At 33.7% G+C, this 23,529-nt stretch overlaps 3 protein-coding genes across 3 annotated transcripts in view; 2 read left to right on the forward strand and 1 right to left on the reverse strand.

The window, feature by feature from the left end:
- The first annotated feature begins 9,000 nt into the window (after positions 1 to 9,000).
- Positions 9,001 to 12,653, forward strand: LOC132033055 (lysine histidine transporter-like 8). The gene is made up of 5 exons (XM_059422912.1): positions 9,001 to 9,397; positions 10,403 to 10,536; positions 10,664 to 11,091; positions 11,182 to 11,313; positions 11,910 to 12,653. The coding sequence occupies exons 1-5, from the start codon at positions 9,033 to 9,035 to the stop codon at positions 12,393 to 12,395; spliced, it is 1,545 nt and encodes a 514-aa protein (XP_059278895.1). The 5' UTR covers positions 9,001 to 9,032; the 3' UTR covers positions 12,396 to 12,653.
- A 191-nt stretch (positions 12,654 to 12,844) lies between these two features.
- Positions 12,845 to 23,529, reverse strand: part of LOC132033058 (uncharacterized) — a 35,358-nt gene continuing 24,673 nt past the window's right edge. Inside the window, exon 2 of the mRNA XM_059422913.1 lies at positions 12,845 to 13,311. Within this exon, the coding sequence (XP_059278896.1) occupies positions 13,104 to 13,311 (208 nt within the window). The 3' untranslated portion in view covers positions 12,845 to 13,103. The remainder of the gene's footprint in view (positions 13,312 to 23,529) is intronic.
- LOC132035260 (lysine histidine transporter-like 8) lies at positions 16,957 to 17,701 on the forward strand. Its single transcript, XM_059425532.1, has one exon. The coding sequence runs from the start codon at positions 17,031 to 17,033 to the stop codon at positions 17,553 to 17,555; it is 525 nt and encodes a 174-aa protein (XP_059281515.1). The 5' UTR covers positions 16,957 to 17,030; the 3' UTR covers positions 17,556 to 17,701.

The following is a 23,529-nucleotide window of genomic DNA, read 5'->3' on the forward strand; positions in this document are numbered from 1 at the left end:
TTGATTTTTAACATGTTTTTTTTTAAACTATTTTTCTTTCAACTCAAATTTTTTTATATATATATATATTTCAATTCAAAAAGCGGTATTTACTTAATAATTAATTTTTTATTTTAAAACGATATCTTTGAGTTTTTAAAGTAATATAATTACTATTGTCACAATTAGGATAAGTTTAAATGTTTGCTAAACATGATCCTTTCCACATATTCAAAGTTCAAACTTTGTTTTTCAGATAAAGTGTGAGCGAATAACAAAATATATGAAATATATGTCAGATAAAGTTCAAACTCTATTAATTAACAAAATAGATGTCATTTCTTTCTCTTCCACATGCATTGTGAGGATTCTGCATATTCAAAAGCAAGAGAAAATCAATCTAAAAAGCTAAACACAACTCTAGATTATTTTACTAATTTGAGATACTCATCAAATTATCCATTTGACAAAAAGAAAAAATTGGCGAATAGCAAAATATAAAAGAGAAGCATGTGCAAGAGATTTATAGAGCGGGGGGGCGGGGGGCAGGGGCGGGGTGGGGGGACTAACCTTATGTTGTAGTGTATATGTACATGTAACAGAATTTTACAATGTTTGGTTACCGTTCGTTATTGAAGCTTTTCAAATAATTCAATGATCATATTTCAGAGGCTCGTGAAATATTTGGCTTTGGTTTCTTCTGTTTCCATGCTTGAACTTTTTATTCCTATTGCATCATATGCTGAACTTGCAAATCATCTTCTTCGCCATTTGATAGGTTTTATTAACCAAAACCTACAAATATCATTGATTAGTACTTATACTTTCATTCATTAAAAACATAAGGTTCAATTAAAAAACATAATAATCATGAATAGAACTAATTATAATCAACGACAAAAATAGGAAGCATAAACAACTCTTAAAAATAAGCCATGGTGGCAGAAACAGTAACATTGAGAATTGAGAACCTGATATTTATGTGTTAGTGAGGAATATATATAAGATGCTAAGAGTTGAACTTCTTTCCAATTCAAATTTAAAAATCATTAGAAGAGATAAGCTAATGTGAGCAAATATTATTAAAAGATATTTTAGAATCCTACTCATTCTTATCCTCATTCACTACACCACGTTTTATATAATTTATGTAGCAAATATTATTAAAAGATATTTTAGAATCCTACTCATCCTTATCCTCATTCACTACACCACGTTTTATATAATTTTTGTTATACATATCATGTTGAAGAGCTTATTTTAATTAATACAAATTTCAAATATTTTTTATTAGTTTGTTCAGTTTAATTACACACATATTTTTTAAATTGTGCAGATTATCTTGAAAATATTATTTGTATCATTTCAAATTCAAATAGTTTTGTCACATCTTTTAAATTAATTAATTATTTTTATCAATTCAAATCCATACTCATTTTTTTTCTTGATTCTGCCATCTTTTAGTGATTTTTCTAATATCCAATTTAAAGTTTTTGGACAAAAAGAGTATGTGATAAATATAACTATTAATTAACCTATTTAAAAATACTGCAGTCAGTCTTAGATAAACGACTTTGTTAAGATGATTTCTACTTAGTATATATTTAATCTAGTTAAGATCGAAATATTTAAGCTTATCTAAGTTTTGTTGTTGAAATTGAATATTATCTGTTATTTAAATTCATTTTTTAATCTTTCATTCATTTTTTTTTTAAATTATCCTAATTCTTATTAACTTCGTCCTAAAATTGCCAAGTGGCTTGTTATTAGCTTGTCACTTGACTTAACCACAGTGCTTATACCTCTCATATTTTATATAAGATTATAAAGATATTAGATAAATGTCCCTTGAACGTCTATTAACTAATATAAGTCCAAAAAGGATTCTATTCACCAAATTTATTTGAAAATAGTTTGAATTCTACGTCCTAGACGTTAGTAATATTTTATATGTTACAATTATATCCAACATAAAATTGCTTCATTAAATAAATTTTTAAGCTTTCAAAAGGCATAAAAGTCAACAAATATTTGAGGGATGTTTTCGTCATTCAATATTTAGCATTTTAACATTCGTGCTTTTAATATATGTAGATGTGGATAGATAATAAATTAATAATCATAGTACTAGGAATCAATTCTTAATTAATTAGAAAGGTCAAATAGTCATGATTAACGGGAAATAATGAATTTCTTATAAAATTAAATGTAAGAAAATGTTCTTGAAATTAAGAAAATGTTCTTGAAATAAAATGAATCTAAACTTGTGTTGAATTCTTCCCACCAGAAAGTAGGGCTGGGCATAAATACCGAAAATCGAAAAACCGGACCAAACCAAACCGAACTTTAAAAAATCGAAACTGAACCGAAGTAGTTTGGTTCGGTATTCGGTGTCCACCTTCAAAAAACCGAAACCGAAACCGAAATAGCCGAACCGAAGTTTGATAAAATCGAACCGAAGAACCAAACGCCCACCGAAATTTAATACATTACCCAAAAAATTAAAATAGTCCAGGCCTATTAAGTTTAAGCCCCAAAAAAACTCAATTGTAACAAGGCCTCTTTTGCTTTTGTATTCCTAATTTTCCACTTCAGTTAAGAAAATCAAATATTCTTAATAAAAGAAGGTGACTATGATGTGTCTTTAGGATTAATGTATGTCCTTTATGTATTTTCTTAGTTGTTCTTACTGTATGTATATAACACCTAGTAATCTTATATCATGGTTATGGTTTTCTATTCTTGTATATCCTGTTTGTTTGATTTTGATTTCAATTTATTAGTTTTATGTTTTATTGCTTTTGAGAATATGAATTAGTGTAAATGGAATCGCTTCTAATATCATATCAAAAAAACCGAATTGAAAAAACTGAAACCGAACTTCAAAAAACTGAAACTGAAAGAACCGAACTGAACTAGTTTGGTTCGGTGTTCGGTGTTCACCTTCAAAAAACCGAAACCGAAATAGCCGAATCAAAATTTGATAAAATCGAACCGAAGAACCAAACGTCCACCCTACCAGGAATGATGGAACATTATGGACCAAAAAGGGCAACGTTTTTATTTAGAGATCAAGGAGATTAAAGTGATCATCTAGTTAGAATCAATTACACATTAGGTATAGTTTCCGTATAGTGGTGATATTTGACTCCTATATTTTAGGCACAATTTAATCCACCATTGTAATCATTTATTTGAGTTGGTTTCAAACTCCTATATTTTAGATAATAAATGGTGGGTTATTACAATTTTATCTCGATTTAACTTAAAATTTTAAGGGCATAAAAGTCGTTCAACATTTAGAGGATATTTTGATCGTTTAACATTCCCAGTCAATCATAACAAAAGATATTAGGTCATTTAGTTCAGTTTTGGCATATCCTTATTTTCTAAAAGAAATAAAATCAATCATAAAAAATAAGATTTTTTGTTTTTTGAAAAATTGTGTCCTTCAATTTTAGTCAACTTTCCTCACTTCACATGGTAGTCTGACATTTTGCGTTTGATAGTAATAGAGTTAAGTATGACCTAATTTCTAACGTTCTTTTAGTTTTGTAGGTTTATAGATTTTTAGGTATAAGAAGTATGTTATTAAAAACGAAATAGTTTGTTGGTTCATAACGTTCTTTGTATCTCGCTCAATGAAATCTGATCCTTAAATTCAATAAAAGCACTAATAGATCATGGATTGCACATATTAAAATTTATAAAATCATTAAACAGTCACCGCTTGGTCAGTAATTGATGCAACGGAGAGCCAAAGTCTGGACTTCCTCTTAATTGTTATCTGCTTGGTTTACGGATGACTATAGCCATGTGTTTTGAACAATGTAAAATAATCACTTCTAGTATTATTCTATAATTATTAATCTTTCTCTAATTTTACTTCTAAGAGTCCGAAATAATAAAGAATAAGTAGGACGTGCGAAGTTGTAATTGGATTGTGATTAGAATCCTATGGAAGTTAATATTAAGTGAAGTTTAAAATTACAATTTTATCCAACATAAAATTATATTTAAAAAAAATAATTCATCCTTGAAGGGCATAAAAGTCGTTCAATATTTAAAGGATATTTTGGTCAACCAACATTTATATTCATGCTTTTAAAATATATATATATATATATATATACGTACATATCTTAGGTATCGCATATGTAGCATATATCTTCTGGCGATTACATGACGACATGAATAGAATAAAATAAAGGGCTCATTAGCTTAATTGGATTAAAGAGTCTCATTAGCTTAATTGGATCAAGACTCTATATTAGCACGTACGGCTTTAATTATTTGGACACACATGGAACTGATAAGCATGATCATCATACTCACATCACCCAAAGTTGCGGAATTTTGATTAAAAATTATTCTAGTGGCATTGAGAGGATTCATGATGAAGATAGAGAACTTCTTTTACGTACTTTTATTTTTATTATATATATAATGTTTGCTAGATAGTTTTCTATTAATTAGATAAATGTAATCATAGAATTCAATAATTCATATAATACACTTCAATTTGTTTGGCATTAACGCATAGTTATTGTGTCGACATTCTATCAGGTAGGACTGGGAGTATGCCAAAAAACCTTTATCCACTCAAGGTCAAAGAATATTGACATATCTTAAACCAAAATTAATTAGACTCATAGTCCAATAACCAAATCTTTTCCCTCTTACCGATATCTTTCTGTATAAAAGTAACCTCAAATAGTGGGCTGGTGGCTAAGTAAGACATCTTTTGTTAAAAGCAATGATCTTTTTTCTTTTTCCTTTCTCGTTCTGTCTATTCTACAATACATTATATATATTGAAATGTGAATTCAATAATTTAATACGTAGCTTTGAAAACAAAATGTGATTTTGAGTCCCCTCAATCAAAAGATAAAAGATAAATAAAACAAGTAATGATGATGAAATGCATCATTTCATTTATAATAACTATTTGTTAATTAGTAAAAATCATAGTTACGCTTTACAAGGATAATTTAGATATAAAGCAAGCATCAACATCCAACCAACAGAATTCGACAAAAGTAACTTGTCCCAGTTAGTGGTTTTAGACTTTTAGTAATACGAAGATCGCCTGAAATTTTCAACTAACTTATATGTGAGTTTGTATATTCTAAGGGGTCCTTTGGTAGCGGATAAAATTATCCCAGAATTTTAGTCTTGAAATTATAATTCTGGGATTATGTAATTCAGGATTATTTATTACTAGTTTTTTGTTTGGTTTATTGGATTAAAAATGGGATATACTAGGTATAATTTAAAACATGTGTTTGGTTTGCAGTTGGATAAAATTGGATATATTTTTTGTTTCCAATTTTAACCTTGATATTTCAATAACTTAGATATAATTGAATCATAAATTGGAGAAACTATGCAATTTTTTTTGCAGGAACTGTGCAAGAAATTGCAGAAACTGAAGCAAAAAAGTGCAGAAACTGTGCAGAAAATTGCAAAAGCTGTGCAGAAAACTGGAATAAAAAAGTGCAAAAATTGTGCAAAAAAATTTGCAGAAACTGTGAGGAAACTGGAATAAAAAAGTACAGAAACCGGACAGAAAATTGCAGAAGCTGTGCAGGAAATTGGAACAAAAAAGTGCAGAAAGTGTGCAAAAAATTGCAGAAACTGTGCAGGAAATTGGAACAAAAAAGTGCAAAAACTGTAGCTAAAATCTTTGTAGCAACTAAATAAAATCAGAAGCTAAATATGTGTTGAGAACAAAATTAAAACCTGCAAAAACATACACACAATTTAATTAATGAGAAGAATTCAGAGGTAATATAGTCATTTTATAGTATTATCCCAAGAATAACTAATCCTTTTATTAGTTATCCCACCTGAAGGATAAAATAATTTAATCTCAAATGTTGGTATAATATTATACTGGGATTAATTTATACCTCATACTAAACATGGGATAAATTCAATCTCAAATTCTTATCCCACCTTATACCTTCTACCAAAAGACATATCAATCTCACAAAGCTTAAAAGCAGTCCCCAAAAGTAAGTGCATAGTGTAACTTTACATGTTATAACAAATTATTTACTATTTATTACACATTCTCAATTACTTTCAATGTGATGCACGTTTTGTACTAGGCTCGGAGTTTAAGAAAAAAAAGAATACTTTTGAAAATTATGGTTTAAAATAATTCATAAATATTTGTGTGACCATAAAACATCTCACTAATGAAAAAATAGAAAGCTTCAAATTAAATTGTTTCTAAATAGAATAAGATATCATTCTTTTTGAGAAATACAAAAAAATAATGCATTAGATAAATTAGGACAGATGAAATAATACTTATTAAATAGAGTTACGTGCAATTATATATCTTTTAAGTGACTGATAGTGTAAGTATTTTTCATGCCATCGAAGCATAGTTAGATAACTTCCTCTCTAGGAGCAAAGATAAAAGGTAAAATGTCCAAATTAACAACGACAAGTTCTAACACAAAGAACAATATAGGAGCAGCCTTAGCCAAAGCAAAAAAGTTCGAGACATTAATTACAGCCAAAGGTGCTTAGTCATATGCAAGTGGAGTACTAATTAAGAACACGCTATAATAAAGGTCGTACCAATTCAAAGTTGGTCACCTCCTTGTTTTCAGCGGCCTTTCATCATAAATGCATTACAAGCACTAACAACTTTATGCATTTGCCTTAACATGTATTATAAATATTGATCTATAATCGAACAGAAAATTCTTATTTAATTTGCATGTGCAAAAAGTACGTTTTCCAATTACCAAAACTTATTAGAGCCTGTGACTAAAAAAAATAAGGCGCGAAATCATTGTCATATATAGTTACGTGTTTGGCAGAACCCAATAACTTTGATTTAAAATTGTGTTTGTGACTTTAGAAGGGTTTGGAATTACTCATATTTTAACAAAAATGCTTATTTATAAATCAGATCACATTAGAGCTCGACACGAAGTAATTGAGGAAATCTATCCAGAACACAGTAAGCAAAAAAGATTATAGTTCAGAATCCTTACACTAAAAGTTTTGAATTTGATCCCGCTTCTGATCATGTGATAACAAATTAGACGTGTGCGTATATGTAGGTTTTCTTGCGTCAGCCTAATTACATCATATATAATCGTCAAGGAGCTAGCAAGCAAGTCAAATAACTTTATTTTCCTTTGATTTGATTTTTCAAGTAAAAGGAGACGTGCATGAGCACGAAGATTAACCCTACAGAATACCACCAAGGATGTGGGGCTCTAGTGGGTTCTATAATAGTCAAAGTTGCAACAATCTTTATATCATTGACATATATTAAGGTTGTTAAAAGGATCAATTGAGTAAATTGAGCACATGCATCCTAACTGTGTCACTGTACTTTAAAGAGCATTATTATGGCTAAAAGCCTTTTGCCAGTTACTTCCATTTTCTAAAATTATACTTATCCGCTCACTAATTAAAACAATCAAGGTGCAAGTTTTAACATCAACGCTTGGAACCTAGTGGTATCGATGAAAGTTTTTCAAAAGAAGGTATGATCCTAGTTCGTACGCTCATTAACTAATGATACATGAGTCCGCAAAAAAAAGGCTAAAAAACAACAGGACAGAATAATTGAGTATATACTCAGTAAGTATCATCTACCTATCTCTACTAATGGTGGGATACTGGTCAATTCCACTTCTTCCTTCTCCTCATTCGTATAATAACAATAATAATTGTGCCTCAGCACTATTTGAATAAGTTGAAATTAACTATATAAATTTTCAATGTCCACTCCATTTAAATTGATCTCAAATCAATAATGTACAAATAAAAATATTAGAATTCTCTATTGTTTGTACTTGAATATAAATCGTTGGCATGACTAATAGACTCCTAACATATACCTTCCTCTCATGTACGTACGTAATAGGAAATAAATTATAGTAGTAAAAAATGAAAAACAAGTGCTAAACATTAAACCTGAAATTGACTCAAGAATAATGGAGCTAGAGAATAACAAAGCACCTTTTGAGTTTATAATTCCTTTGCTTTGAGTTTATTCTCCATCATCAAGTGCTTCAAATTAAGATCATTGATTAGATTGCTTTTAAGTACTTTCGTCGAAAGAGAAATTATTGGCAACACCCAACATTTCGTACTTTTAAAGTCCAAGTTCAACTCATACATGAATTGGAATATACAACCAAATTATTTTGAAGGAGTCATGATCACTAGCTTTCTAAATTGTGAAATTTCCCTGCACTTCAATCGAGAAAGAAAAGAATGATAAAGAAAGTGAAATTCAAGATTCTTTAAATCTTCATTTGCACTTATGAAATAATATTCCTAAGAAACTTTGCTCTCATTCCGTGATTCTCAAAACTTTTAAATTTAGTACTCTGTATTTTCCAACAGAAGAAGATGGCACCTAAAAGAAGGCGGCTCATATATTAAATCTGCATGGAGTGATATCTTACTTCTCATGTGAAATAATTGTGAAAGAACATCAACATTAAATACTCTATTGTTTGACGGGGCTTAAAAGAGAAATAAGACATTTGACTATATAGGCACATCAAAGATTTAAATTCAATAGATTTAACCTTTAATTAAGTTGGTACTTAGCACAAACTTATTCTACATTAAAAATTATGGATTCAAAAGTTACTACTTAATGAAATTTTAATAATTTTCATATACATATATTTATGCTCCATGTAAAAGATAGTGATGTCATTTTTGTGGAACATATTGAAAAGGAAGGAGTGTAGGATAAAATGTAAAAGAGGTTACGCAACAAAGGTAACTGATGGCGTAATCCAAGATTTTTTTTACACTTGGAATATATGTAAAAAGTAACTCTATTATATATCTAATTCAACAATGTATAAGTACCAAGTAAATAAACCTTAAAACGTATTCACCACCGATTGCTTATACTACTAGTAAATTTGTAGGTAACAACAGCCAAATTAAGTTGTGGGGTCTGGTCAAACTTCAAAATGTGACACTTTATTCAAAAGTTCTTCCTATTTAATGGGTACCAAACTGCCATAGAAATTTGTGCAATTACAAAGAAGATTATGGGAAGTGAGTTAGTAGAAGTAATCAAAATGAGTCCATCAACAGTACTAAGTAATGGAGAGTTGAAAAATACAGCTTCTTTAACACCATCTCCTCATCTTCTTGATTCTACTATTCCAAAGACACCCAAAAGTCCATTTTCTGCAAAAATATTAATGAGCCCATTAGCCAGTCCTATGAAGAAAGCTTTAACATATATGGAAGAAATTGGAAATCTCACAAAGCTTCCTGATCCTCAAGAAGCTTGGCTTCCAATTACTGAGTCAAGAAGTGGGAATGCATATTATGCTGCGTTTCATACACTTAGTTCTGGACTTGGAGTCCAAGCTCTTGTTCTTGCCCTTGCTTTTATTACTCTTGGATGGTATGTCTTGTTATCTTCATCAATCTTTGTTATATATTTTTTGTTCATAAGCTCATGATTTTTTTCTCGGAAGGAGTAAAGAAACAAAGGGGGTGTCTTTTTGGTATGACAAAAGTTATTTTTCGAAAAAAAAAACTTACTTTATTAGAAAATGATTTTCCTGGTGGTTAGTGAGAGCGTGACAAGTATTTTCCAAAGAAACATATTTATTAAAGATTGTTAATGATATCAGTAAAAGGGAAGTGTTTTGACGAATTTTTGAGTACTAAAAGTTGGTAATAGCAATTAAGGGCCGTTTGGACATGAATTATTTTTCCTTTTTAAAAAAAATATTTTAAAAATATTGTTTGGTTATACATTAGAATGTTTTTTTTAGTGGTTTTTGAAGATTAGTTTTTCACATTTGAAAATTTTATCTTGACCACTTTTTCAAGTGAAATGAATGTTGAAACACAACTTCAACTTCAACTTTTTTTTCTTTCAAATATTACTCAATCATGTCCAACCTCCTACTAAATATTTTTTGTAAGTAGTGACATGTTAGAAGTTTGGATATATGAAGAAAAATGATATCCGTCCAAAAATGAGGAAGGTATTTCCCCTTTTTTGGTGGAAACCGTGGCAATTGTATTCTAGCAACCAAATACTCCCTCTGTCCCATATTAGTTATCCTATTTCGCTTCTTGAGGGTTAAGTTGACTAATCTTTGGAGCTAAATTGAATTAGATCAGTTCATTATTTTAAAAGTAATGTTTAGATATTCAAAAACTGCACAAAAAGCACTACAAGTTGCAATTCTTCTCATATTAATACGGTGAAAGAATATATCTCAAAATATTGGTCAAAGTTAATATATTTTGACTTTTAAAAAAGAAAAGTGGACAAGTAATATGGGATGGAGGGAGTATCAAGAAACGACTTATTTTCTGAAAATATTTTCCATTATAACAAATGTTGTTTTTCTGTAATACATACTGATTAGCTTGTGCTTTGTTAAACTTGTAGGATATGGGGGATAATAAGCCTGTCGCTAATATTTATGTGGCAATTATACACACTTTGGTTACTGATCCAACTTCATGAATCTGTCCCTGGCATGCGCTATAGCCGCTATCTTCGCCTCTCTGAGGCTGCCTTCGGTAAGCATCCATAACCATTGATCAAAGGATTTACCTGTAATTATCTAATAATTGATCTGATTGTGTAAAATATATTCCTATTTTTTTTCCCTTGACAATTGGATTAAGTTTATGGAGTGTTGTGTAGGTGAAAAGCTGGGGAAGATATTGGCCCTATTTCCAACAATGTACCTATCAGGTGGTACTTGCGTTACACTTATTATGATTGGAGGTAGCACTATGAAGATTTTCTTCCAAACTGTTTGTGGTTCAAATAGCCATATAACCCCTCTAAGTACCATAGAGTGGTACATTGTGTTCACTGTCTCAGCCATAATTCTTGCTCAGCTTCCTAATTTAAATTCCATTGCTGGAGTTTCTCTTATTGGTTCGATCTCCGCTGTGACCTATTGTACCTTAACATGGGTAATTTCTGTCATCAAAGAAAGGCCACAAGGTGTTTCCTTTGAACCTGTTGAAAATAAATCTGATATTGCAAGAATTTGTAGCATTTTGAATGCTATTGGAATGATAGCTTTTGCATTCAGGGGCCATAATCTTGTTCTTGAGATACAGGTATGTTAATTGACTAGGCGGTTTAACTAATTCAACTTATCATATAGTACTATAAAAGTTTCTTTTTTAACATTCATTGGTGTGTCACAGGGTACAATGCCTTCTAACTTAAAGAACCCATCTCATGTGCCAATGTGGAAAGGAGTCAAGTTTTCATATTCGATCATTGCTTTGTGTTTGTTTCCACTGGCAATAGGAGGCTACTGGGCTTATGGAAACCTGGTAAGGTCTTGCATAATTTGGATTATTTACAGCATATGGCAACTTTTGTGGCCTTGTATTAAAATTTTGGCAACTTTTTTAAAACTAACCCCATGGTCTGAATAGTTTTGATATGTGATTACATGGATTATATCTATTTACATGAATACCTCAATGATTTCGTCTCTTTAATACAATTGAATCTGATAAGAATGTCTACCATATGAAGGGGATCCCCCAATAGTTGGAGACGAGAGTCATATGAGAAAACATAAATAACCAGACTGATCTTGGCTATCAACTACAGATTAGTTGAAGTTGATACCACTTAGGTTGAAAGCCATAGCGACAATAGAGCGGAAAATAAAAGCAGCCAGGAAGAAGTGTAACAGACGAGAGTTGTTTAAACTAGAATATTATAATTAAACTTCATACAAGGTGGCCCCTGTTGGACTTCATACCACTTGTCTAATTTTGAAAAAGTGGCCACAAGGCCACTGAAGTGGTTATTTGTGCCAATCAGCCTTAAATTTTAGTAATTGTTATAGACATTCCGTCAACCTTACAAAGAACGAATAGAAGTAGAAGATTAACAACATTTTTGTTTATCATGGCAGATGCCAAATGGAGGAATACTGAGTGCATTGGACAAGTACCACGGAAAAGACAATTCAAAAGCAATTCTAGGGATAACAAGTTTACTGGTGGTAGTCCATTGCCTTACCTCATTCCAAATCTATGCAATGCCAGTTTTTGACAATTTGGAGTCTAGGTACACCAACAAGAAGAAAAAACCCTGTCCATGGTGGCTTAGAACAGGATTGAGGGTATTCTTTGGATGCCTAGCATTTTTCATATCAGTGGCACTTCCCTTTTTGCCAAGTTTGGCTGGGCTCATTGGTGGCATTGCTCTGCCAGTTACTCTGGCATATCCTTGTCTAATGTGGATAATGATCAAGAAACCAAAGACATATACTTCAAGTTGGTTTGTTAATTGGTCTCTTGGACTTTGGGGCTTGGTTCTAAGTGTTCTTTTGGTATTTGGTGCTATATGGACTATAGCAACTCAAGGTATGCATGTCCATTTCTTCAAGCCCCAGTGAAGACCAAAGAGGTTCAGACAATCGCAATAAAAATCTAACTAGTACTCTACAGGATAACTTCATTGGTCTAAACTGGGTAGAAAAAGAACCTTAACAGCAGCCAACCAACTAGATGTGCAAGTTGCGACCTCTTCATGTACTCTGTACATATAAAAGCATATAAGCACTTATATCTTGTCGTTAGTTTCAATGATATAGTATGTAAAAATCCTAATGATTGTTAAGGGAAACAAAGTTCAGACTTCAAAGATCAACATCCTTCAAGATTTAAGGGCATATGGTTATGGTTCTTTTGGCAACACCTAATGTTGACAGAACATATGTGTTTCATGGTGACTGGACACTTTGTGAAATGAACAGAGATAAATATAAGTATGAAGGTACAAGAAAATTACATTGTAGGACTTAAGGCTAAACTTACATGAAGCTTTATCAACCAGCCCAAAGCTAAACTTACATGAAGCTTTATCAACCAGCCCAAACACCTATAAGTATATAACCAAAAAATAGCTCTGATGTCAAACAATCACGACATCTGCATCATCTAATCAGCCTGCCTCGACTTCACTTACTTATGTCAAAAGGAATTCAGAAAAGAAAAAAAAAGACAGAAATATTCGTTGAGAAAAAAAGACAGAAATATTCGTTGAGATTTCACATTAAAAAATTGGTTGGGCGTAGCAAAAAAGATTCTCCATTCACGCACTTCTACATTGATAACGGAAGAAGCATCCTTCGTTGCTTTTTCCTGGCTTCTGTAACTTGCTTTGCAATTGTCACACATACAAGCAATAGTAAGCTAACACTTACTAAGATAAAAGCAAGCTTTAGATGACTAAAGTGCAGCGAAACCACAGAGAAAACCATGAGCGCCAAAATAACCAGTTCACATATTACAAAGATGACGACATCTGCTCTGCATCAAAGCAAAAGAAAACAGAAATAGGAGAAAAGAAGATTCAGAACAAAACAAATAGTCAGAAGTAAACATTGATAATAGAATGCACTGACGAAATACCTAGGTTGCAATGATATTATGCACTACACTGTTACGAAAACGATAAATCAAAAAGCATGCTGCTAGTTTTTCCACAAAATAACTTGCGAAAGTAGCTATCCAAGAAAATCTAAGCAGCTCTAGGACCAAGCCTAAAGATGCAATTCATTCATTCTTCATCCGGTCCACTCTCAATGAATGCAAAATTTTAAAAGAGGACTGAGCTGATCATTTTCTCCATTCTACCATTTGCAGTCTTCACATTAATCCCAAGGTTACGTTTTTAGTCTTATCTAAACGTTTCAAGCTACAGCTTCGTAAAAAAACTAAGAAGAACACACTTATCAACTTCATCAAAAGAAGTGCATGGGAATGCTTCTCACAACTGATCAGAACATCAAAAAATGACAAGAATCCACGTAAACCAGTGCATCATGAATAACAACAACAACAACATACCCAGGATATTCCCACAAAGTGGGGTCTAGGGAGGGCAGAGTGTACGCAGACCTTACCCCTACCTTGAGAGGTAGAGAGGCTATTTCTCGTAGACCCTCGGCTCAAGAAAAGGCATTTGAAAAAAGGTTAGATAAGAATTAACAGAAGTAAAGAAAACATCGCAACATACAATAAAAAGCATAACGTAAAAATAATCAGTTATGACAGCAAACTAATATGATAATCGAAGTGCAAGAGACACCAGATAGTGACAGAAATCGAAAGGCAATAAGCTACCAGGATAGTGCATCATGAATAAGGAATCACAGAAATCATTTATAAGATATAGCTGCACAATGAGGTACTCAATTAGCTTTAGGACCTTCCAATTAGCCTTCTTAGGCTGGTTACTTCCTGTGCGTTGATTTATGTCATTTAAGTTGCTCGCGCACAAAAAGTTCTAACTTGCAAGATTCAAAACTTGGAACTCAACGGGTTCCAGTTTAGCTGATGTGGAGGGATCATAATCAATAGCTTTAGATGAAATTGATACTGAAGAATGGAAGATGCATTGCAGATATTTATGTTCTCTAAGTTTCAAACAAAAAAATATTTGCGTTCCCTAGATTCTTGAGCATTTCCATATTGATATAGCCAGATGAAACTTTGTCATCTGGCTAAATTTTGAAACTAAATGACTAATTTTGCTGAAACTTTGTTAACACAAGCATTTCAAAATCAATATAGCCCGATGAAACTTTTCCTCCAAATACAATAAATGCACCATTACTTAAATAATTTAACCTAAACTTTGACAAATGAAATTTCCTAATGATACCAAAAAGAAGTAAACTTTCAGAAGCACAGATTGGTTTGATAACAGGAACCAGGGGCGGATTTAGATGGGCTTCAGGGTGTTCACCCGAACACTCTCGGCAAAAAATTACACCCTATATATAGGGTAGATTTTTCGTGTTTATGTACATATATAAGTTTTGAATACCCTCAATAAATGTAAAACGTTAGCTCCAGTGGTTGAGGATGTTCAAAATTCTCTCCAACATTCCAGGTTCAAGTCCGGGGACAACATTATTTTTTTTGTTTGCTTTTTTCGCACCCCTGAATGAAAATCCTGGATCCGCCACTTGCAGGAACAACCCCAAAATGATATATTTCCTAAACAAATCCACATTTAGGCATAAGCACCTGGTACAATCAGAGGCAAATCCAGCATGAAGATAAAAAAAAATATTGATAATTTTTTCAGACACACACATATCAGAGACACTGATATAAAATCCTGGATCCGCCTCAGATAAATATAGAAAAATGCAGGTTAAATAAAATGATTGGAGAGGGGAGAAATGAAATGATACCTAGTAGAGGTTGTAGAAGAAGTGAGATTAGAGGTGGAGCACAAGAAAGATACGGATGCCCAATCGTGCTTTGATCGAATTTGATACTCTCTTAACTGCTCCGCTAAATTCCATCATTATTATTATTCCTCTTTCTCTCCCTCCCCTCCCTTTCCAGCTTTCAATCTATCAAATGTAACTATGTAAGTAATTAAAAATTTATATTTACACACATATTTGTGTTTTAAGAAGTTATTTTTAAAAATATTTGGAATAATTTCAGAGACTTTCCCTCAGATTTGGCTTCATAACACTCATTTCCCTTGTTGTTTGAGATATTACGTTCACCTCCCTTATTTCGATATTTTTGTAACCAAACTTATTTAAATGATAATTTATCTATAATATCCCAAAACTTCCCTTATCTTCCAGTTTTTAAATTATGAACCTCCTTTCCACGTTTCTCGAAACTTTTGAATAAAGAAGATTTCAAGCAACTCGTATTTCATTTTAGTTAATTGCGTAGCAGACTTAACAAACTTTTTTTTGTCCTTTAGACTTTTGCGAATAAGAGACAGCGATTACGATATCACGTTCCTGTGTCCTGATATTGATTTATAAGCCTACAATTTTTTCTAATTTGAAATGTTGAAAATATAAATTGTGATATTTCCGCGTTGGCTTGTTATTTCTCTTTTAACTCCACCTCAGAATTTTAAGAGTTTAATTATCATTCAGTAGATTTGAAAAATGCAGGAGAATTTGAATATATACGAAGATCCTAAGTATAAAATGTAAGTAATTAACCATAATAACGTCAATAAAAATTAACTTACGGTCTATATAACATTAAATATGACATATTCTTTTTTTCAATCTTTGCAAAATCAATCGAATTCAATTATTGCGCGAGGTAGTTCATCTCATTTTCATCATTGCTTTATAATATATTTGAGATTAGATTGTCAGAAAATGGAACTCTATTAGATTTACTATAACTCCATCCAATTTAATTAAGAAACACATTTAATTTCTTTTCGAGAATTATTTTTTTCACTTATTACTTCAAAGGTAAAATTTTACACCAGTTGTTGCAATCTACAGAGGTGGCATAACGGATAAACATGCCCAGGAATTTGATATTTCTTTTTAATATGGAGTTATCAGTCCTTGAAACCTTTTTTAGTTTTGAGAATTTCGGGAGGAGGTTTATATTTATACACCTAGAATTAGTAAAAGGTGGAAGATAAGGGTAGTTTCGGGATATTATAGACAATTTATCACTAAAATTAGTTTGGTTACAAAAATATCAAAATAAGGGAGGTAAATGTAATATCTCAAACAACAAGGGAGGTGAGTGTTACGAAGCCAAAGCTGAGGGGATGCCTGTGAAATTATCCCAAAATATTTTTGAAAAGATTGTTTAAACGCTAACTACTACTCCCTCTGTCCCAAAAAGATTAACATTTTTCGCTTTTCGAGAGTCAAACTTCTTAATTTTGACCGGGTGTTTAAATATAGAATCTTTATTTTTTTTCGAAATAAAATTTACATATTTGACTACGTAAAAAGTATTATAAGTCGCCATAGTTAATAATTTAAAATATTTAAAAGACATATGAAATAATTACGGTCAACGAACAACTCGTTTGACTCTCGAAAAGCGAAAAATGTCAATCTTTTTGGGACGGAGTCTTTTTGGGACGGAGGGAGTAAGTAATATGATATCCAAGAGAACCTCTTGATTATCTTTTTTACTTACTTGGCCATTAGTACTACCATCTCTAATATTTAGCATTTTTATGCTACAGGATAATTAACAATATTTTTGTTTTGTCATGGCAGATGCCAAATGGAGGGATATTGAGTGCATTGGACAAATACCGTGGAAAAGACACTTCAAAAGCAATTCTAGGGATAACAAGTTTACTGGTGGTAGTCCATTGTCTTACCTCATTCCAAATCTATGCAATGCCAGTTTTTGATAATCTGGAGTTTAGATACACCAGCAACAAGAAAAAACCATGTCCATGGTGGCTTAGAACAGGATTGAGGCTATTCTTTGGATGCCTAGCATTTTTCATATCAGTGGCACTCCCCTTTTTGTCAAGTCTGGCTGGGCTGATTGGTGGAATTGCTCTGCCAGTTACTTTGGCATATCCTTGTCTAATGTGGATAATGATCAAGAAACCTAAGAGATACACTTCAAGTTGGTTTGTTAATTGGTCACTCGGAGTTTTGGGCTTGGTTCTAAGTGTTCTTTTGGCATTTGGTGCTAGATGGACAATAGCAACTCAAGGTATAATGTCCATTTCTTCAAGCCCCAATGAAGACCAAAAAGGTACGGGTGATCAACAAAAATCTAACTAGTACTCCACAGGTTAACGTTATTGGTGAAAATTGGGGAGAAAAAAGAACCTTAACAGCAGCCAACCAACAGGATTTGCAAGTTGCAACCTCTTCATGTACTTTGTAAATATAAAAGCATACCACTTATGTCTTGTTGTTAATTTCAATGTAGTATGTAAAAATCTTATTATTTGTTAGGGAAAACAAAGTTCAGACTTCAAAGATCAACATCCTTCAAGATTTAGGAACATTTGGTTTTTGTGGTTAGCTCCCAATGTTGACAAAACATATTCCTTTCATCGTGACGATAAAATTTGAGACCGAATAGAGATAAATATAAGTATGAAGGTACAGGAGAATTACATTGTAGGACTTAAGGCTAAACTTATAAGAAGCTTTATTAACCAGCCCAAACACTTATAAGTATATAACCCAAAAAATAGCCCCGATGTCAAACGATCTCGACATCTGCATCATCTAATCAGCTTGCTTCGACTTCAATTATTGTGTCAAAAGAAATTCATAAAATAAAAAAAGAAAGAAAGACAGAATTATTTGGTGAGATTTCACATTTAAAAATTGGTTGGATGTAGCAAAAGATTCTCCATTCGCGCACTTCTACATTGATAACGGAAGAAGCATTCTTCTCTTCTTCTTCCTGGCTTCTGTAACTTGCTTTGCAATTGCCACACATATATACAAGCAATAGTAAGCTAACACTTACTAAGATCAATGCAAGCTTTAGATGTCTTAAGTACAACGAAACTACAAAAAAAATCAAGAGTGCCAAAATAACAAGTTCACTTATTACAAAGATGACGACATCTGCCCTGCATCAAGGCAAAAGAAAAGGGAAATAAGATAAAAGAAGGCTCAGAACAACAATAGTCAGAAGTCAACACTGATAATAGAACCCAAAAAAATCTGCATATTGCCTTGAAATTAAGCACTAAACTGTTAAGAAAAGGATAAGATCAAGTAGCATGCTAGTTATCCACAAAAGTACGTTGCCGAAGAAGTTACCCAAGAAAATCTGAGTCCGGAACCTAAATAACCCAAAAAAACTACAAAATGAACCAAAATACCCTTATAAAAAAAAAGTGGCATAAGTACCCGTAACGCGGTAAAATACCGCGTTAAAGGACTTAACCCTAACAGCAGGGTTAAGTCCTTTAACACGGTATTTTACCGCGTTATATGTGACATCATCACATAACGCAGTAAAATACTGCGTTATGCCACTTAACCCGACCATCGGGTTTTCTTCCCCACCACTGGTCCCCTCCCCCATTATATTACAATTCCTCCATTAAAAAAACTAAAAAAACTGAGGGCCCACTTCCAAAAAACGTCCTTTTCGCTTTAAATTTAGTCCCAAAAGGTTAGATTCTTGATATATTCGAGTCAAAGAACAAGATTTCAAGGTTTAATTTCGGAAAAAAAGTGGCGTACAACTTGATTCAAACAACCCTACAACAAGCTTCGATCAAAGGTATTTCAAAGATAAACTTTGTAATTATTTTGTTATATCCATGGATTTTAGCATCAACAACGTTACATAATACCGAATTATGAAAAAAAAAATGAAAAAGGAAAAGGAAAAAAAATGCCACTGCCAAAATTTATTTCTTGTTTCGAAATTATTTGTTAATTGTTTCTTGATATTTTAATTGTTAATTAGTATATTAATTGTTAATTGATTATGAATTGTTTAATTAGTATGTTAATTGTTTATTTTTTCATGGTATCATGTTAATTGTTAATATGCTAATTAGTTATCCAATTTATGTGTTAATTGTCTAATTAATTAATAATTAGGTAGTTAATATAATTTCTCGTTAAATAAATTAGTTCGTAATTAGTTTAATTGTAGTTAGGATTAGTTAATTTTCTGATAAAGGATTAGTTAGTTAATATAATTTAGTAATACATTATTAGTTAGTTGATATAATTTTTAGATAAAGTATTAAATTCTCATAATCCACAAATTTTAGGGTTAGTTATTTAATTAGATAACGAATAACTAATTGAACCCGAATAACGAACGATAAATCAAATCCTTAGTATTGGATTGAACATCATTAATATAATCTAGTTATAGATTATGAGTTAGTTAATATGATTTTCCGATAAACAAATAATTTAAACAATAATGAATAATTTAGTCTGTACAGATACGACATGGATCCGAACGTTGACCCGGGTCCCAGCGATAGATCAGTATTAGTTCTTCAGGAGCAAAGATAGGTTCCAGCGGTTATGGGATCAGCAGATACATATAGGGGCGACGCTCCATACCTAAAGAGCAGATGTGGCGTGGACTTTTTTACGTCAGCACCCCCACCTCCTCGCGTCTTCGATATACTGTCCCGAGCGGTATATATAACTGCATCTCTATCAGTCGGGTGCAGTATGATTGGGCGCTTGTGACAGGCATGATTGAGCGGTGGAGGCTCGAGACACACACATTTCATCTACGCACCGGTGAGGCCACGATCACGCTCCAGGATGTTGAGGTGATGTTCGGATTGCGAGTAGATGGAGAGCCACTGTACCGTAGGTATGACCTTCCTGCTGGTACCATATGGGCGGAAGAGTTGACCCAGTGCCCCTGCATTTAGCCTAAGCGTGCGTGCATATTTTTGGGACGAGTCGGTAATGGGATTGATGCCCCTCTCGCCGCATTTATATGACGCGGCGCCGCGTCGACGCCACACTGGCGGATGTTGATCGACATGCCGGCCTGTACCTGCTCATTATATTCGGGGGCATCTTGATCCCGAGCACATTGGGTAATTTTGTCAGCTTGCGGTACCTGATATATTTGGAGGATCCGACCGCCGGGGTTGCCGCGGTGGGGCCGCCGTTTTGGCGTACCTCTGCGCGCAGCTCTATGTCGAGCGACTATTCGCGGGATCAGTGACGTGGCCGTGCTGGTGAGGTAGTGTAGAGGTCGCGGTGTCCGTTGATACACATGGACGTCGTTGAGGACCACTTTCCTGATCGCATCTTGTGACAGTTCGGTTTAGCTTAGCATATACCCCAAGTCGGTCACCACCAGCTCGAGCACTACGACTGGGACGATCGATAGGCCGTCGTTGCTGCATTTCTAGCCTTCATGGATGCCCAGGTCCTGCGTTGGGAGGCCCGGCTTGATTTTGTAGTGGAGGCCGGTTCATTCACTCCCATCGAGGAGTATCTTTGGTAGTACAAGCAAATCAAGCGCCGCTTGATTAATAACCCCGCTTTACATCTCCCGGATCAGACAGGATACGCAGCAGTCACGGGGTCGTATGAGGCGTTGGTACGTTTATCGCACTTGAATTGATTTAATAGTGTTAATTATTGTCTTACTAAATTAACTTATTATTACTGTTGAAAACAAATGCAATTTGTGACCGTACAAAGAACATTCGGACGAGTTTACAAAATCGAGCACCCTGGTCGCATGAGGGTATGCTAGGTCTGTATTATAGGTGTCGGAGGATGGTATCAGGCAGACGGGAGATGCGAGGCGTATGTATCAGGACATTCCAGAGGGTGAGACCACGCGCGGGAGATGGCCGATGGTAGGCCGTGGCGTGGAGGCGGTGAGACGAGGACACGGCACCGGCCCCAGATCCTACGCCGGACCTCACCCGGCCCGCACCCCCACCTGTACCGGTACAACAAGACAGATCCCATTCAGGAGCGTACTGAGGAGCTTGCTCATAAGTCATCTCGGGAGCCAGCAGAGGGGCCCGCTCAGGAGCCCGTCGACACGCAGGTTTGATTTTTAACAAAAGTTAATGTATTCAATATAAATAAAAATTGGTACTAATTTTTATATATTTTTCAGGTTCGTCCTTCGGCGCCTGATGCGGAGGATGATGGCGGTATGGCTCCCACCATAGTAGCCGGCCACAACTGCGCTGTACTTCGAACTCCGACGGAGAAGAAGGGCGCAAGGAGGAGGGGAGGAGGGGAGGAGCGGATGACCACGGCGCAGAGCATCCTCCTATTAAGAGGAGGAAAGAGGATGGGGACAATGGAGAGGGTGGTGGGGTTAGGCTTAGGCCGCAGCAGGTGCTAAAGCCTATTACATGTGGGACCCACCCACAGGGGCACTAGAGTTGTATAGTTTATGCAAACAATATATTTTTTGTGTATATATATATATATATGCAAACAGGAGAAAGTAACAAGCTTAAATCTAAATCCTAAAAAAATGTAACACTTGAACCAAATGATAACAAGTTTTGAATCAAAAAGTTACTTCGAGCACTTTTCAACTACTAAAACGACGATCTAAATTTTTGCGTATCGTTGATGTATTGAGCCTACATTATTAATAGCACAAAATAAATAGGGTTCTATATAAAATATTGACGTTCCGGAGTCTCGAAGCATGATTAATCTATCGCCAAAGTACGGAAAAAGTCCTAAATTTAAGCCAAAAAAATGATTTACCAAAAAAAAAAAAAAAATCATCCTTTAACGCCAAAAAAAAAAAATCGCGTTAAAGGACTTAACCCTGCCGTTAGGGTTAAGTCCAATAACGCGGTTATTTTTGGCATTAAGGGTAATTTGATTCTTTTTTTTAATTGGGGTATTTTGGTTCAAATGTTAGTTTTTTGGGCCATTTATGTTCCGGACTCAAAAAATCTAAGCAGTTCTAGGACCAAGCCTAAAGATGCAATTCATTCATTCTTCATCCAGTCCACTCTCAATGAAATGCAAAATTTTAAAAGTGGTCTGAGCTGATCATTTCTCCATTGTACCATTTGCAACCTCCACATGGGCTAATGGTTCGAGTCTCCCAAGAAATTTTTAACACTAATCCCAAGGTTACGTTTTTAGTCTTATCTAAAAGTTTAATGCTACAGCTTTGTGAAAAAATACTAAGAAGAACACACTTATCAACTTCATCAGAAGAAGTTCTAGGTAAACCAGTGCATCAATCAGGGAAAACATCAATCAGATATGGATGCACAATACGGTATTCAATCAACTTTAGGAATTTCTCATTAGCCTTCTTAGGCTGGTTACTTGCTATGCCTTGATTTATGTCATTTAACTTGCTTGGATACAAAAAGTTCAAAAAAAATATTAACGACTTGTGACAATTTTATGAGTTCAACACTGAGTTTGGTCATTTTGCTCGGTTGGGAGGGGTGATGTTTTATTGGTATCGGAAAGGTTCAAAGTTGATTTGATCTAAGGAGATTTCAACAGTCTCTCCTGACCCTTTTATCTCTTGTGAATTATCAAGTCGGTCTTTTTCTTTCATTTGAGCAACCAAAATGATATTTTTCTTTCCGGATAAGTTGTCAATCTAGTCATTTCCTTTCAATTGAGTTTCCAAATTAACTATTTCTTTCCCAATGAGTTTCCAAACTAATATTTTCCTTTCACTTGAATTGCCCAACTAATCATTCCCTTTCTGAATTTTTGATGGCAAAATTTGAAAATTCTTTCTTGCTTGTCTTCTAGAGAGAAACAAACAAAAACAAGAAACAACAAAATATGTACGAGTGAAATCATAATAGAAAATGGTATTTGGTGAGATACACTACATTTGGAGGAAGAAAAGCTTATTTAAACCAAAGAAGAAGAAAACAAAATGTGACATGGATTTAGACCAATAACTTGATTTGTCCACCTCTTCAGACTTGCTGATTCATCAAATCTTAGTCTAGTGTTGAAGAGCTTGCTTTGTCTCGTTCGAAGTAACACTGACGTTGTATGCTCTTCATGATGAACATTCTGTTGTAAACATAGCTCACATTTCGACTTGTGTTGCCTTGAAAGATTTTCACCAACAAGTCTCTCTCATTTTTATTTTCTTCTCTCATGTCTCACAATTTTGATTTGCGGTGCCTCGAAAGGTTTCCACCAACAAACATCTCTCATTTTATTCTTTTCTCTCATTCATGATTACTCTCGATTTCACAAAATTTCTTCAAAAAGACTTCCGCTTCTACAAAGTGATGATTTCCACGAGGTAGCTAAGTTC

Source organism: Lycium ferocissimum, chromosome 10 (assembly GCF_029784015.1).
Source record: "Lycium ferocissimum isolate CSIRO_LF1 chromosome 10, AGI_CSIRO_Lferr_CH_V1, whole genome shotgun sequence".
In the NCBI taxonomy this organism is placed as follows: Eukaryota; Viridiplantae; Streptophyta; class Magnoliopsida; order Solanales; family Solanaceae; genus Lycium; species Lycium ferocissimum.